A 14505-nucleotide genomic window follows, 5' to 3' on the forward strand; every position below is an offset into this window, starting at 1 on the left:
ATCTTTTTTTTTTCATGTTTCTTTTTGTGTAACTCTCTGTCCTTTAGAAAGTGGATGTTACCAGCAGGGCAGTTATGGAAATAATGGCAAAGACGATAGAGTATCTTCAGCCCAATCCAGGTAATGTAATTTCACAGTCTCACAGTACTTGCAGCACTTTTTGAAAATAGTCTTCCTCACCAATATATATAGTCTGAGGCAGATCTCATCTTCATTGGTGCATTTAAGAGTAACACAAAATTGTTGAAGTTACTGAGAAGTAAAAGACAGAGATGAGTACAGGCTTCTGTGTTAGGCTGAATGGAGACTGGCTCTGAATCTTGCTTTCCTTTTGTGTGTTCTTGCTTTAGGTAAGGGGGCAGCACATGCCCAGAAACCAAATGCAGGCATCTGAATGTCAGCATTGTGAGCATGGGGGTTGCCCTGGGAGCTGGAGATGGCTGTGGGCTCCCCAGAGGCAACAGGGCAGGGCCTGGCAGCCAGGGCCCATGCCACTGCTCCAGCCAGGGACAGCAGCAGCCCAGGGCATCAGGCACCTCCCTGGCTCTGGTGACTGGCCAAGGCCAGGCAATCAGCCCCATGGGTAGGGATCAGGATCAGGCGTGGTGGGGGTGTCTGCATGAGACACCTCTTTCTTCTGCAGTCACAGTCATTCACCATGTTTGAGGGAAAAGGACCAGGCAGTCCTTGCTGACATGGGGAAGAAAGACAAAGTTCTGAAGAAACTTCCTCCAGGGCATAGTAAGAGACGTAACACCTTTCACCTGGTCCTCTAAAGATGTCCCATCCTCATTAGAGTTACTACAAAATGGAGGCTGCAAAAGAGCTGTTGATGGTGAACTGGAGAAAAGGGCAAATAAATGGATGTAATCAGAGATGACTAATAGAAATATTCTATTTCACAATAGAAATAAATGATTGGTTTCTATAGGGAGATGAAAGAAGGGGTTTGTGATTGGGCTGATGGAGAGCTGCATGCTCCTCTCTTGCCAAAGGATCCTCACAGGGAGGGGTGATCTGGAGCTGTTAAAATCAAGTAAACCGTTAAATTTAAGAACTTGAAGATTTCCAGTAGTGATCTAGGAACATAAGGGTTTTGATACTAGCATAAGTTAGTGCCAGCTTCACTGCTGGTATCGAATTATGCTTGTGCAAAATTAGCCTGGAGGTAAAATAAGGCCCTCTACCTACCATAACTATCTTAGAGTTTCATGGAAGTACAGACCAAATTCACTCGTTCAGTGTGAGGAATTTGGTTGCTAATAGCTGGAAATAAATTTGAACCAGTGTGTGAAATATTTTAACTCCAGTGTGGTAGGATGAAGGACTGTTGCTGGTATAGTTTAATTGGTGATAGTTTTCTGTTAGACCACAGAGGAAAGGAGGATTATTTGATGATGCTGCCAATGGATTGAAAAATCAAGGAACAGTATTTACAAGTTCAAGAACTGCTAGAGAGAATATAATGATGACTAGAACGGTTTCTATGTCAACAGATGAAATACTGTTTATGACTTGAGTCCACAGCTTCATTGCTCATCGTCAACAAGCACTCTGCAGGAAAAGCAGTAGGATTGACAAACATTATGGGGCTAGTGATAAAATTGTTAACTACTGTCACGCTGCTGTTGTGCAACATCGTATACACTGAGTAATAAGCTTTCACTGTTTAGTGCTTCTCTGGCTGCCTTCCTGACACATCTGAGTGATTATGATTGCAGTGAATCATGAAGGAGACTCACAGCAATGGTAGAGAGCAAAATTTCTGGAAGTAGCTAATGGTGTGATTTCAGGCACTTCAGGCTAATATAAGTTTGCAGTGCTGCTGGAAAGAGCATTTTCCATACTCTAGCTACACATCCCTTCATCTGCTTGTGTCATGTGCAAGTAGGATCAGAAAATTAAAATTGTAGTAGGCAGGAGGAAGATTTACCCTCTTGCATATCAAATGAGATCATGTTATTCATTCTACATATGGGCAACAGTAGCAGATGGAGTAAGAGGAAGGGACGACTGACTCTTTTCAGCTCTCACCTGATCTTAGATTGTTTTATGACAATTGCAAAAGGGCTTCCTATAGTGAGAAGAATTACATGGAAAACTACTTTTTTCAATAAAATAAAAAACTTCCTCTTTAAAATTCTCCCTACAACTATATTATTATTTGTCTGGGGCACCAAAAATGCTGATTTCCAGTATTTCCTGTTTGATTTCTCATTTTCATAAAAAATAGAAACATTACATTGGGAAGAGTGGGAAAATCTAATAAAAAAATTTTCTTTAACAGCAGTATTTAACAGAATATTTTCTTTAAAAGTTTACCTGGCTTTGGTAGGGAGAAGAGGGTTTGGGATGTAGCACATAGTCCTTGATAAGTAAGATACGCTCTGAAAATATCTATATGCTTGGGTAACTTAGTACTGCAGTGCTAGAAAGCAGTTGCTTCATGGTGTTTTGAAGGATCAATAAATGAAGTATGCAGCATTGTCTAACTTCACTAAACAGTCAATTAACTAATGCTGGAAGGGAAAAGGAAAGGGGAAAAGAAAGGGGAAGGAAAGGGAAGAGGAAATTAAAGACAAAGGTGAGTTTATTGAAAGAGTTGTTGGCCTGAGGTTAATGTGAATGAAAAAGATAGCTTTGTAGACTTCTCAATTATGAAAAAACCTGAAGAATAGCTGAAAATAACTAAAATTGAGCAGGATGAAGTCTCAAAGACTTTCCATGCAGATGTACCTGATCATAATGTCAAGAAAAATAGGTGCAGGATGAACAAGATTGAGAGTATGAAGAATGATCAGTTGAACCCAGTGCTGAAGTTTCTTTCAAATTCTTTTAGTGGTATTTTTATGATTCACCATGGCTCTGTTAACACTTAGTATGAAGGTGAGTAATTAGTGACACCATGAAAGTCAGTGTAAAGGAGAGGGAGTGCAACTGGGAAAAGAATCAAGTGTTCAGGTCACTTCCATGTGGTGTTTTGTACATCTCTGCCTGTCCTCACTCAGGTTGAAACATAACTTAGAGAAGAAAGCACATGGCACTGGCACAATAAAGCAATAGGAATGAAAAGGCTCAGGATGGGATTTTGGGAGTGACTAGGCACGAACTTACCTCTGCTCGCATGGAAGTTACTGGAGTCAACTTTAAAAGAAGAAAAGTGAATGAGACCACTGGTGGATGTATTCTAAGATTGCCTACTAAATCAGGATTCTAATTATTAGATTAATCATTGAAGCATGAATTTTTCATGCTTACCTTTTATCTCTTTATGATTTATTTCTTGCCCTTCCGTTATTGTCCTTTTATCTCTTTCATTCTTTCCTGTAGCTTTTGCTTTTTACTCTTTAACTGCCTGTCCAGAATATAGCCACTTAATTTTTTTATATTCCTTCTTACATTTTTTCTTTTATTTCTGAAAATACTTCCATTTGTTCCTGTTTTAATTCAGCTTGCTGCCTCCATTCCCCTGACTGATTTTGTTTGTGCCTTAGTTTCTTTTGTGCTTCTGTATTTTCCCATTGCCACCACCATTTTGATGCCATTTTTAAAGGCCAGACACTTGATTAAAATGCAGTTTCTTATACTGAACAGTGAGCCAGTCTGCTGACTGCAGTTTTGTGGTGGGTAGAAACAGAAGGCGTCAAGAAGTTCAGATGCTGAAAAGCATGATCTGGTGGCACTCAAGGGTAGTGAGAAAGCTTAAAAAACTGTAATTACTATATGTTAAAAACATGTTATCCTTTCATAGCTGCTGCTCAGCCAAAATAAGTTATATGACACTTGCCTGATTTTTCTGTGTCTGTTTCTGTTACTATGTCTGTGCATACATTTGTATGCCACAAAGTGAAACAAGAACCATCTCTTGATGTGCACTTTCAGCAATAAATTAAGAGCAAAACATTTGTTGACTCCAGTCTGCTAATGTTTTGTTTTGTTGCAGAAATGTGTGCAAGGTTGAGTTTTGAGCAATGAAATCAGCACACAACAGTGTGAGCTACTAATGTTTTGTAAACAGAAATACTAATTCATAAGAGCAACTAACGAAGTCAAGCCTTTGCAAGGAGGAAGGTAGAGGCATTCATAGCAGCTTTCCTGTAGCACACACAATAATGTAGGTAGAAACACCCACCGAGTCAACTTTGCTGGCAATAGGATTTAGCTGGAAAAATTTGAAGTCAAGTGCCATTAATTAATTCACTCTCTGCAGGCCATTCCTATTCTGTAGTTGCAAAAATTCACTAAAGTACATCATCAAGCAAATTAGTTCTTTTACGTTTACTGTCTTTGTTTTCATCAATTATGATAATTGTGTGCTTTCTTTAGATCTGTAGTTTTGTATTTGAAATAAAGTACAAGCTAAAGTACAGTTTATTGAAGTTTCCCCAAATCCCCATAAAAACCAAAAAGTGTTTCAAAGGTTGTTGGACATCATGTTTGGGGACATAGGTTTTATTTAATATTCTACAAAAGAAAAACTTTAAAATATTTAAAAATGTGAGACACCACAGGTTAATCTTGAGTGTACCTAGTCTGGACTTTTCCTTGAGAGGAAGGCTGGCTCAATCTGCTATCCATCTGGCACCCAAGGATTTTAAGATTAAGAATTTGAGGATAGCTTAAAGATTTTTCTACCTGAATTGTAGCATGTGTCAAACATGCTATCTTGGAAATGTTCCTGACCTTTCTTCTTTCCAAGTCATTTCAAGGGAAGCTTTTGCTTAAAGTTCAGGACAGAGCCTCCTCTCTGGCCTACTAGCAGAAAAAAAGTCAGTGATCAACAACATTTCATTCCTTTGCTCTAAAAATAATCGATGAAAAACAGGGCTTAGTCCTAAACTTAGATTATGTCCTTCAAATACATTGTAGGTAGCTCAGATAAATTTAAAGAGTGCTTTCCTGCCTGTGTAGTCAAACTATTGCACACTTGTAATCTCTGTCACTTGTCTGCTTCAGCTTCCAGAGCTAAACTCAGCATGATCAACACTATGTCAAAAATTCGAGGCCAGGAAAAGGGACCAGGTTACCCTCAGGCTGAAGCCTTGCTAGCAGATGCGATGCTGAAATTTGGTCGAGAACTTGGAGAAGAATGCAACTTTGGTAACTTGATTACTTCCCTTTGCATTATACTACAATAAAAATGGTAGTAAAACTTAATATAACTTTCATTATTAAAGTGTTGTGCTCTTATAAAGGAAAAACTTCTGCAAGAAGCATTAGAGTTCTGCTTCATTAGACTTCTTTAAGGTCGGTCTAGGCCTGTTGAGTATCTTTTGTGGATTTGGACTAGAAATTCTTTTCTTGTGCATGAAAGTCAAATTTTGGCCCATATCCATATAGGCTTTAGGCTTTCTGTTGTAGATCATGTTACTGGGGATGTGTTGGGATGAAAAATGTACATGTTCAGAAATCATATTGTTGTCTATTCATATGTAGAACAAAATCCTTTTGTCCTCAGAATCCTTATAATAGATGTTACTGTCTTCATTACAGGCAAGGAATAAAGACTAAAAGATTTTTAATAGACTTTTACCTTTTTTTCTGACCAAATTCCACATTTTAAGGCACTATTGAATACTCCTGTCCTATCTGTCAGCCACTCCTCCCTCCAAGACCCAAATGAGTTTACAGCTGCCTGAGTTAGAAATGTTAAACTGAGATTTAACATTGTGTTCTTCACCAGTAGAGGTCTAACTAGAAGAGATGACATTCATGACAGGATCCTTTGTCTTTCTGTCCAATTTGTTTGGGCTTCTCTGTGGCCATTTTTATATGGCAACACACAGGATCCTCAAATAGGACTATGAAAATTCTATTTCCTATTTGAATCTTCATAAAATGTTGTTCCTGGTGTAAAGACATCTGCAATGGAGAAGGTACCTTTTTGTTTGTTTTATATAATTTACTAGTTAGCTTGGCAGATAAAGGTTGATTTGTGCTAAAGACTACTGAATTGTTTTCTTAATTGGTTGCCTCTCATTTGCTAAATTTTAAACACATTTTAAAGGGAAAATGAAGAACTAATAGAATTTAGTTTGTGCAAATTGCTATATATTCCCTGATGATTACAGTAGCATGCAGCAGAATAGATATGGCAATTATTTTCACATTCATAACTAATAGCAGTTATTATGGCAGTTTGTCACTCTTAATCCAGGTCTGGCAGGCTCTCTAGTTTTGCAGTGCATTGCTGGCAAACGCTGCTTGGGAGACAAAGCTCCTTCTGATTTATCACATTTTTAGGTTTTCAGACACGTTGTATTCTTTGAAAGTTGATTTTTCCTCACCAACCTACACCTCAAACCAAGAGGGTATTTTTGAGCTTCTTGCTTTTGTTTTTATGCAGAGAAGGTAAACCAGAGTGGTAATTTCTGAGGCCCTCAAGTTAATCTTGGAGGAGTTCTCAGAAGGCAGCTGATTCTTATTGAAGTTTATGTACTTGTGTAGGTATATGAAGTTGATAGTTTCATCAAAAAGGTCTTTCATTTAAAAATTCTGTGAAATTGTTAAGAATTTTTACATTTGATACTGTCACCAGTCTCACTGGTACAAACAGGCTTGCATTACAGCTATTTCTATATACAGTCTAGTGTCTGGTGATGGCAACACTGGAGCAAATACAGATAATTCTTTTCTAGCATGTTTTTTTCACCAGAGTGAGGAATGAACAGACAATGAGGGGTGTGGAGAAGACTGTCATGACACAGTGTGGATCCTCAAGTTGAGCTGTGATACAAGACGTAAACTCTGGGGGCTGCAGAAGTAAAATCCATGTTGCCCTTTCACACAGTGCATCTTACTCTATTTCTTTACTAAACTTGAGACTTAAAATGTTAACTGAAATTTCCATGACTCAGTTTCATTCTACAGTGATTTGGAACTAAGTTATTTTGAGATAAACTGGACATCTTTTCTTTCAGGACCAGCACTTGCAGATGTGGGCGAAGCTATGAAGGAGCTTTCCGAGGTCAAGGACTCTTTAGACATGGAAGTGAAACAAAATTTCATTGATCCACTTCAGAATCTCCATGACAAAGATCTGAGAGAAATACAGGTATTCCCCTCACTGTGGCATTTTAATAATGTGCCAAATGTGCAGACTGTGTATATGTTCAAAATTTATGTTTGTTGTGTAGTTTAAAATGGGCTTTCAGTGTTGCAGATGATCTGATTTTAGTCTCTTTTAGGTTGAGTTTTACTTTTCAGTTCTGTCTCTCTTGTTGATGATTTAGAAAGGGAAAGATCAAAATTCTAACATTTTTTGACGTTAACATTGTCAAGTTTATGCAGGCATGAACACAGTACTCTAATCCTACCATTTGAAAGCTCATTTCACTATTTAGTGGAACAGATGTTTACATTCAATTTTCTAGTGTTTGACATGTGAGGGCATTTCAGTAGTCGCCTCTAGACTGGCACTACTCTTGTCTCTAGGAAGACTATGTCTGAAACGTTCCCAGGAATTTTAAACACAAGCACTGTTTGCTTGCATGAATTACGTAATTAGTAATCCAAGAACCAGCCAGCATTTACAGAAAAAAATCTGTCTGCACACATACTTCTGCAGACACAACCTAATTTTATAACTGTGGAAGTAAAAGTGCCTCCCAGTTCAGCAAATGCTTATCTGTGTAAGTAACAGTTTGAGCTAATTAAGGCTTTCATATTGTTAAATATATGTGGAAGAAAGATGTCTTAGGCAGTTTGATATAATTTACAAAGTTGTCCAAGTTATAAATATTGTAGTAGACGACAAATAGATTCTTCTGAGGGAAAGTAAACACCTAAAGTAATCATTTTCATGCTAGTAGCATTAACTTTTGGCCAGCCTGATGTGGCAGCTGCTAAACAGATAGACATGAATGTCACATCAGTTACCAAGCTAGAAAATCTTTAATGAAAGATAACATTAAGATCCTTTGGTGGTCTGATGGAAGAGATAAAAATATTTTCCGTGTTGCTTTGTTTATGAGAACTGTTACACAGGCGAAAATGTACTTAACTTCTGCTTTTAATAGAGTTTTCTCTTAAACAGCTAGGGAATAACCATAGTGTTCAGGTAATTCTGCATCAGAGTTAAAAAGCTAGAAGCTCACATATCTTTTATACAGCTGGCAATTGCAGTTATGCATTCTGCATGGCCTTTCTTCAGTGTTGAAGGTCTGTCATTTAGACAGCAGCGCACCATTGCTTCTTAAACTATATATAAAACCACCTACTTCATTGTTCTGTATTTCTTCCCTCTGAGGAGGGGTTGATACACAGCAAACAGCACATCCTTGCAAATACACATGGTCTATCTGATTACAGTGCAGTATAAGGGTAGTTGGGAAACATCCTTTATTCTATGCTTGTGTTTGCGTTTTTGTTTGTTAGCATCACCTAAAGAAAATGGAGGGTCGACGCCTGGATTTTGATTACAAAAAGAAAAGACAGGGCAAGCTCCCTGATGAAGAACTTCGCCAAGCTCTGGAGAAATTTGATGAATCAAAAGAAATTGCTGAGTCAAGCATGTTCAACCTTCTGGAGATGGATGTGAGATAGCCCTTGTTAATCGCTAACCTGAATCTTAAAAATTTGAGAAAGATACTGGTTTGGCAGTGAAGGCAGTCTAAAGTAGTCTGAAACTCGAAAGCCTTATTAAATCCATGATGCCACGGATTCCTGTCACTATACAGTGGGGAAGCACTTACCTCCTTGTTGGACCCAGTGAGAGGCTCAGAAGCTATACCTATGTACAGCATGCACACGTAGGACTAATTTTATAGGTGTTTTGTAGGTATTTTATAGGTAACTGAGATAAAGAACATAAATACTCTGTAGCATTGTGGTGCTTCCTAACTGCATAGTGTTATTTACAAAACCAAAATATTGTTCTACGTAGAATTATGTAAATTTAAGTCATGACTTTTACTTAGCTGTGGTTTTAGGGTTTGAGCCAAGGCTTTTGCTCAAGTGTGTGAGCTGCTGAAAGGATTGGTAAAGATCAGAGACTATGAACTCACAACCCCATGGTCTCTGCTGTAATCAGATGCGGTAGCAAATAGGAAAGCCAAAGTTAATGTGACTGCTCAAATCTAACTCTGCAGCATATTTTTTGCTTACAGACTGGTTTAGGATTGAGCATCTATTAGGTTTTTTTAATCTTCTATTTATAATTAATGTTGAAACTATAAAATCAAGCAAAAATAAAAATTTATCTCTTTTGGAGGAAAAAACCCATTCATCTGAAGTCTGTTTTACAGAATATGTGGTCAAAGGAAACTCAGATTAAATATTTCTGTTAAAGTAAATGATTGGATTTATTTAAACGCACATCTAATTTAGTTCTTCATTTTGTTACCAAATTGCTGTAGAGGAGCCAGAACAAACCTGAAAATATTTGCATGTTAGAAATTAAGTATAGCTGTGCTGAAATGAAAGAAGTATAAAAAGTCTGTAGTTTTAACCCTTGTTGTAACATCCAGCCCCGTGTGGCCAGATAGTGCTGGCCTGCATTAACCATTGCAGCATTGTGTATTATGGAAACTGCTAGCAATTGCATTGACCACACAAGAGTTTTGCATGGTCTTTCCCTCATGAAGTAGAACGTTATCTGCCTTCACTACAATTATTCTGCATCCAGGAGTACGTAGTATCTTCCTGTTTTAGTCTGTTTCACAGGCCAGAATACAACAGAACCATGTTGTGGTTTTGTGCCCCTTGCAGGGAGGGAGATGGTGTATTATGCTCTCATTACAGTCTCATTTTTACTTTCATATGTTTGCTGAATGAGGTAGGTCTGTAGGCTGCTGTTCATGCAAATCAGCCATGGAGATGATCAGTGGAGAAGAGTTGCAGTTACTGTTCCAGATCAGGTCATAACCAGGCATGGTAATAAAGACTGATATGTACCTATTTATGAACTACAAAGATGAATCAAATTCTCAGAGAGATAAGTAAAACTGCCTTTACCGTGTCAGTGTGACAGTGGTCTTTACTTTCTATTGCTGAGCTGTTAGTACTCACCTAAGATCTGACGTTTTAATGTCAATCCTCAGATTGAACAAGTGAGCCAGCTTTCTGCTCTTGTACAAGCCCAGCTGGAGTACCACAAGCAGGCCACACAGATCCTGCAGCGAGTTACTTCTAAGCTGGAAGATAGGTAATGCACTTTTTATAAGTTCGTTGAATTGTTTTTTTGTTTTACAGAGGCAGAAGACCTATGAGTAGAATGCAGCACTGTTATCTTTTGCAAGTTGTTAATTGTATGTTTATGAAAACAAGGGCCATTTCATTAGGCAATTGCAAGCTAAGTTTTAGAGGTTTTGGAGATGCATATACCTCTGAGTATGAGTGAATGAGGACTGAGTTGAGGAAAGCATCTCAGCTTAGTAAAGCTAAAAGTTAAATCACATTTAACTGATTTAACTGAAAGCAAGCATTTATAAATATTGGAAGTCAGTGGGACTTACAACTTTGGATTCTTTACCATTCCTGCATGTATTCACAAAGTAGGCTTTCTGAGAGAAGATATTAATGATTGCTATTGAAAAATAGTATCTTGTTACATTCTCATCTACCTGAAGATCTTCCTGAGCCCGTTAGTGAGATCTCCATCATTTGCCACCTTATTAAATACTACTTTTTTCCAGCTTTATTGTCAGATCAAACTTGATACAATGCTTAACTGAGTATACCTCTTCCATCCCCTTTTCTATATGCTGTCTCAGAATTGATACAATACGTTTTTAACAGAATTTTAGAATTTGTAGTTTAGAATTTTTGTTTCTATCAACACAAAACAGATTGTACCTCCTTGAAATGAGGAAAATAATGTTTGTAAAAGTTTATCAGCTACTCCCCCCTCCTCCCCACCCCCCCCCACCCCACCCCACCCCCCCCCCCCGCCCTTCTTCAAGGAAACTTACAATACAAGAAAGATTTCTTTAGTCCATATGGTTCTGGAAAACTCTTTCTAAGAGCTGTATGTAATTTACAAGAGCAGATAATGTTCACGTACTTGTGAAGACAGCTTTTTAATCCTGCATCATTCTTTGCTGTTTTCTGATGTCATTAGTGTGCATCTAGTTTCTGGTACTACTGGGTCTGTCAGTGTTTATTTTCTCAGAGCACACAGTCTGTAAGCCTCTTACAGTTCTAAGTCTTAAAATTTCTTTCTGATTAGGAGCAGCACTTGTTTTGGTAGGTAGGCTGCCCAGCAAGCTGTTTCTGGATACAGTTTGCAGTACTGTTTAAACAGCTAACAGAAAGATTTTCAGCACTTCCAAACGAATACTGCAAATTCACTTACTTTACAGAAGCATTAAACAATCCTCAGGAGCAGGTGCATTGTTCTGTTGGCACACGCTTTACACCATAAAGTGAACATACCTCTCTCTGCAATGGATTTCTCTTCCTGTATCAATTCAGATAATCCTTTGCCCTTTTGAAACTTCTGGTAAACCATCAGTATCCTTGCTTTAAGGTTCAGCTCTGAATGATTTTAGCTTTTCAAGATCTGTGCATCAGAGTGCTATTATAGATCAGCTGAAGTAAATCTTTTGCATAAACTTACTTTGCATCCCTAATTGTATAGACTCTGCTGGCTAAATCATCCTTTGTGTGCACCACTGTACACAAAGAAGAGCACCGTGATATACTTATGCCAGGGGTTAATCAGGGATGCAGAGCTGTTACTATTTGAACTACTTGTCTTTTCCTGCTGGTGATATGCAGGTGACAAAGAATGCATGGCCCTGGGTTTTGGGGGTTGTGTTTTGACCATATGGACCAGAAAATAAACAATGCTTTACTTTTAAGCTGAGCAAATTTGTTACTGTTCACTCTCAGTGGTGTCTACAGCACATACTGCCTGTTTTCTAGATACTTTTTAAAGATGTGAATGGAACTTGGTTATGCTGTTGTTTGGTATGGACAATGTCTTCTAACTGCTAAGACTGTCCTGTTTAAAATATTATCCAAAGAATTTTTAAAAAATGTGAGACTGCAAAAACCGTGAAAAATTTGAAAATGCTCTCGAGTCTTCTATGCTTTCTGGGCCCTTTAGATTAGGCTTCAAAACTTTCTTCAGGAACTGCAAGTGCAAGAATTTTCATTTTTCTTCTACACATTAATGGAAGGCATAAACTTCCTTAAAATACCATGATTTGAGGAACTGGGACTTTAGAAACTTGCAAAGACTGGGAGATTTGCAATAAAATTAATAAAGTCTGGAAGGCCAGCAAAGGCTTTTCCTTTTAAACTCTTCCTTTTCATCAACCAAAAGGAGGCTGCAGTTTTCAAGACAGAGTACTGTTACAGAGCAGCTGGGAAGCAGGAATGGTTTCCTTGGAGATGTTTCTTTTCTCAAGAAACGTGGCTCATGCTGAGCTTTTGGGTAATTTTTAGCAAGTCACTAGAACTGTCACCTACTAGTTTATAATCTGTAAAAAGTGGTGTTTGTTTCACAGAAGTATTAAGTATACTAGAACTTGGTTTTCTTCAAAATTTTACTGTTTTGAGAAAGTAACTTATGTTAATGAGTGAAACACAGCAAGGTCTTTTCATCTAAGTTTATTTTGACAACTTCATTAATTTATGTTTTTAGTATGCTTATGTTTTTTTTATTAAGAAGAAAAGCAGGCTCTGGGGACTAATATTGATAATATTTTGGATGGTGAGGAAATCCTTGTTATCAGGACCAAAACTGTTTAAGTTAGAAACAGAGCTTTTCCATAGGTAAACCAAGATATGCTACCATGAGCAAGTCTGAGGCAGATCTAGAGAAGATCAGAGAAACCAACTTGTCCTTTAAATATGGAGGTCTTTACTCAAGTGTTCTTCCATATACAGTATTACAAATATATGTGGCAGTTGTTCTGTATAAGCTGCTCTGATTTTGTCATCATCCCTTCCCTGGATTTTACCCTGGAATCTGAAAAGTACCCTTTCATAGAAATTCTAGATTTCTCAATTAGAAGAATAAGTTGAAATGAATTTTTTTTTTTTTTTTTTTGAGAGTCAGGAAAACTGGAGTTGTGTGCTTTTGTGAAATAAGTATTCCTAATTACAAATTAACTAAGTCTGCAACTGAAGTCAGTACATTCCCCCACAGTCTTCTAACAAAATGACAAGAGTTGGCATTGACCAACTGAATAGTTAAGGCTTGCCAGGGATAGAAGGAAAAATCATACTAAAAATGGGGGCAGAGATGTTTGTACAGCCCTTCTGTAAGCATTTCTAATCACGTAACAGATTTTTCTCCATTAGAAGTTCTTTGTTATTCTTAGACAAAAGGAAGCCAGACAAAATTCTAGGTTCCTGGAGGGAAAGAAAAATTAACAACTTCATGGCATAGTCACATCAGGTGGTTTCTGGTAATTTAAACTAATGTTGTAAACAAAAAATTGCTCCAAATACCGAAACTTGTTTAGTCTGGATGATTGGTGGATGGGAACTTCAGCCATGGAAATAAAGATGTTTGGTGCATTTCATCTGTTAACAAGAAACTAACTCTTGACATTTATGTTTTGGCAGAATTAAAGAGGCATCGTCTCAGCCCAGGAGAGAATACCAACCCAAACCCCGTATGAGCCTGGATTTCACAACTGGTGACAATACTCAGCACAATGGAGGAATATCCCATGCCACCACACCCAAACCATCAGGTAATGGCAGTAGCAATGTGGAAAAGAAAAGCCAACTCTGTCTGAGTTTTGCGATAATGCAGAACTAATCTAGATATTAGTTCTTCCATAGTGAGGGAAAAGGAGAATGAGGATGGTGTAGGAGAAAGCTGTTTGAGCTGTTGTTTTGAAAAGTGTTCACATCCCCAGGCAGGAGATGGATCATCCACTGCTTTAAATGTGTCTTTGGGTCAAAGATTTAGAAGCTCAGAGAGATGCTGCCATACTGAATTCACCTTGAAATACAGATCTTTAGAAAATAGGCATTTAGAAAATCAGAATAACAACGGGAAGTTTTCCATGGAAATGCAGAACCTGAACCCCCCAAAACCTCCATAACCTTATCCTGCTTTTTAAAACCAGGTATTACAACATAAAGAGCTTGAAAGTAAAAATCACTTAAAAACAACAAACCCATCTATTTTCTTTGTCAAATTGGGAGCAGCACAGGCAAGATAAAGAATTTATATTACTGCATAATTATCTCTTAAAGAAGTGTTTATTTCATATCAGCACATACTAAGAAAGCCTTATTATTTGTTTCTCACAGTAATGGTCTGTTATCCCATGTTATGGTGAGGGCTGTCTGCTGTAGAGACCCTGCCCTCAGTTATTCTGGTTTACCTCAGTCACAATTGCTAGCACACTCCACCTTGCAAGACTGGATTTTTTTCACTAGATATTTATTTACTCAGAATTTCCTTCCTTCCCATCACAACCTGATGTGAATGTTTGATGTTCTCCCAGATATAGGCAGCAGCAGCATCTCCCTTTGGCACCTGCAACTGTAAATTGTCTTTCATAACCTTGCAAACTCCTAGTGATCTCCTTACTATGC

General features: G+C 37.8%; 1 protein-coding gene across 2 annotated transcripts in view; it reads left to right on the top strand.

Annotated features, from left to right (window-relative positions):
- SH3GL2 (SH3 domain containing GRB2 like 2, endophilin A1) overlaps positions 1-14505 on the top strand; it is a 110223-nt gene that overhangs the window by 92687 nt on the left and 3031 nt on the right. For both annotated transcript variants that reach the window (XM_074813214.1, XM_074813215.1), the window contains 6 exons: positions 48-120; positions 4957-5100; positions 6921-7054; positions 8377-8535; positions 10041-10144; positions 13519-13649. In XM_074813214.1, coding sequence (XP_074669315.1) covers positions 48-120; positions 4957-5100; positions 6921-7054; positions 8377-8535; positions 10041-10144; positions 13519-13649 — 745 coding nt within the window. The remainder of the gene's footprint in view (positions 1-47; positions 121-4956; positions 5101-6920; positions 7055-8376; positions 8536-10040; positions 10145-13518; positions 13650-14505) is intronic.

This window comes from Strix aluco, chromosome Z, assembly GCF_031877795.1.
Source record: "Strix aluco isolate bStrAlu1 chromosome Z, bStrAlu1.hap1, whole genome shotgun sequence".
Lineage (NCBI taxonomy): Eukaryota > Metazoa > Chordata > Aves > Strigiformes > Strigidae > Strix > Strix aluco.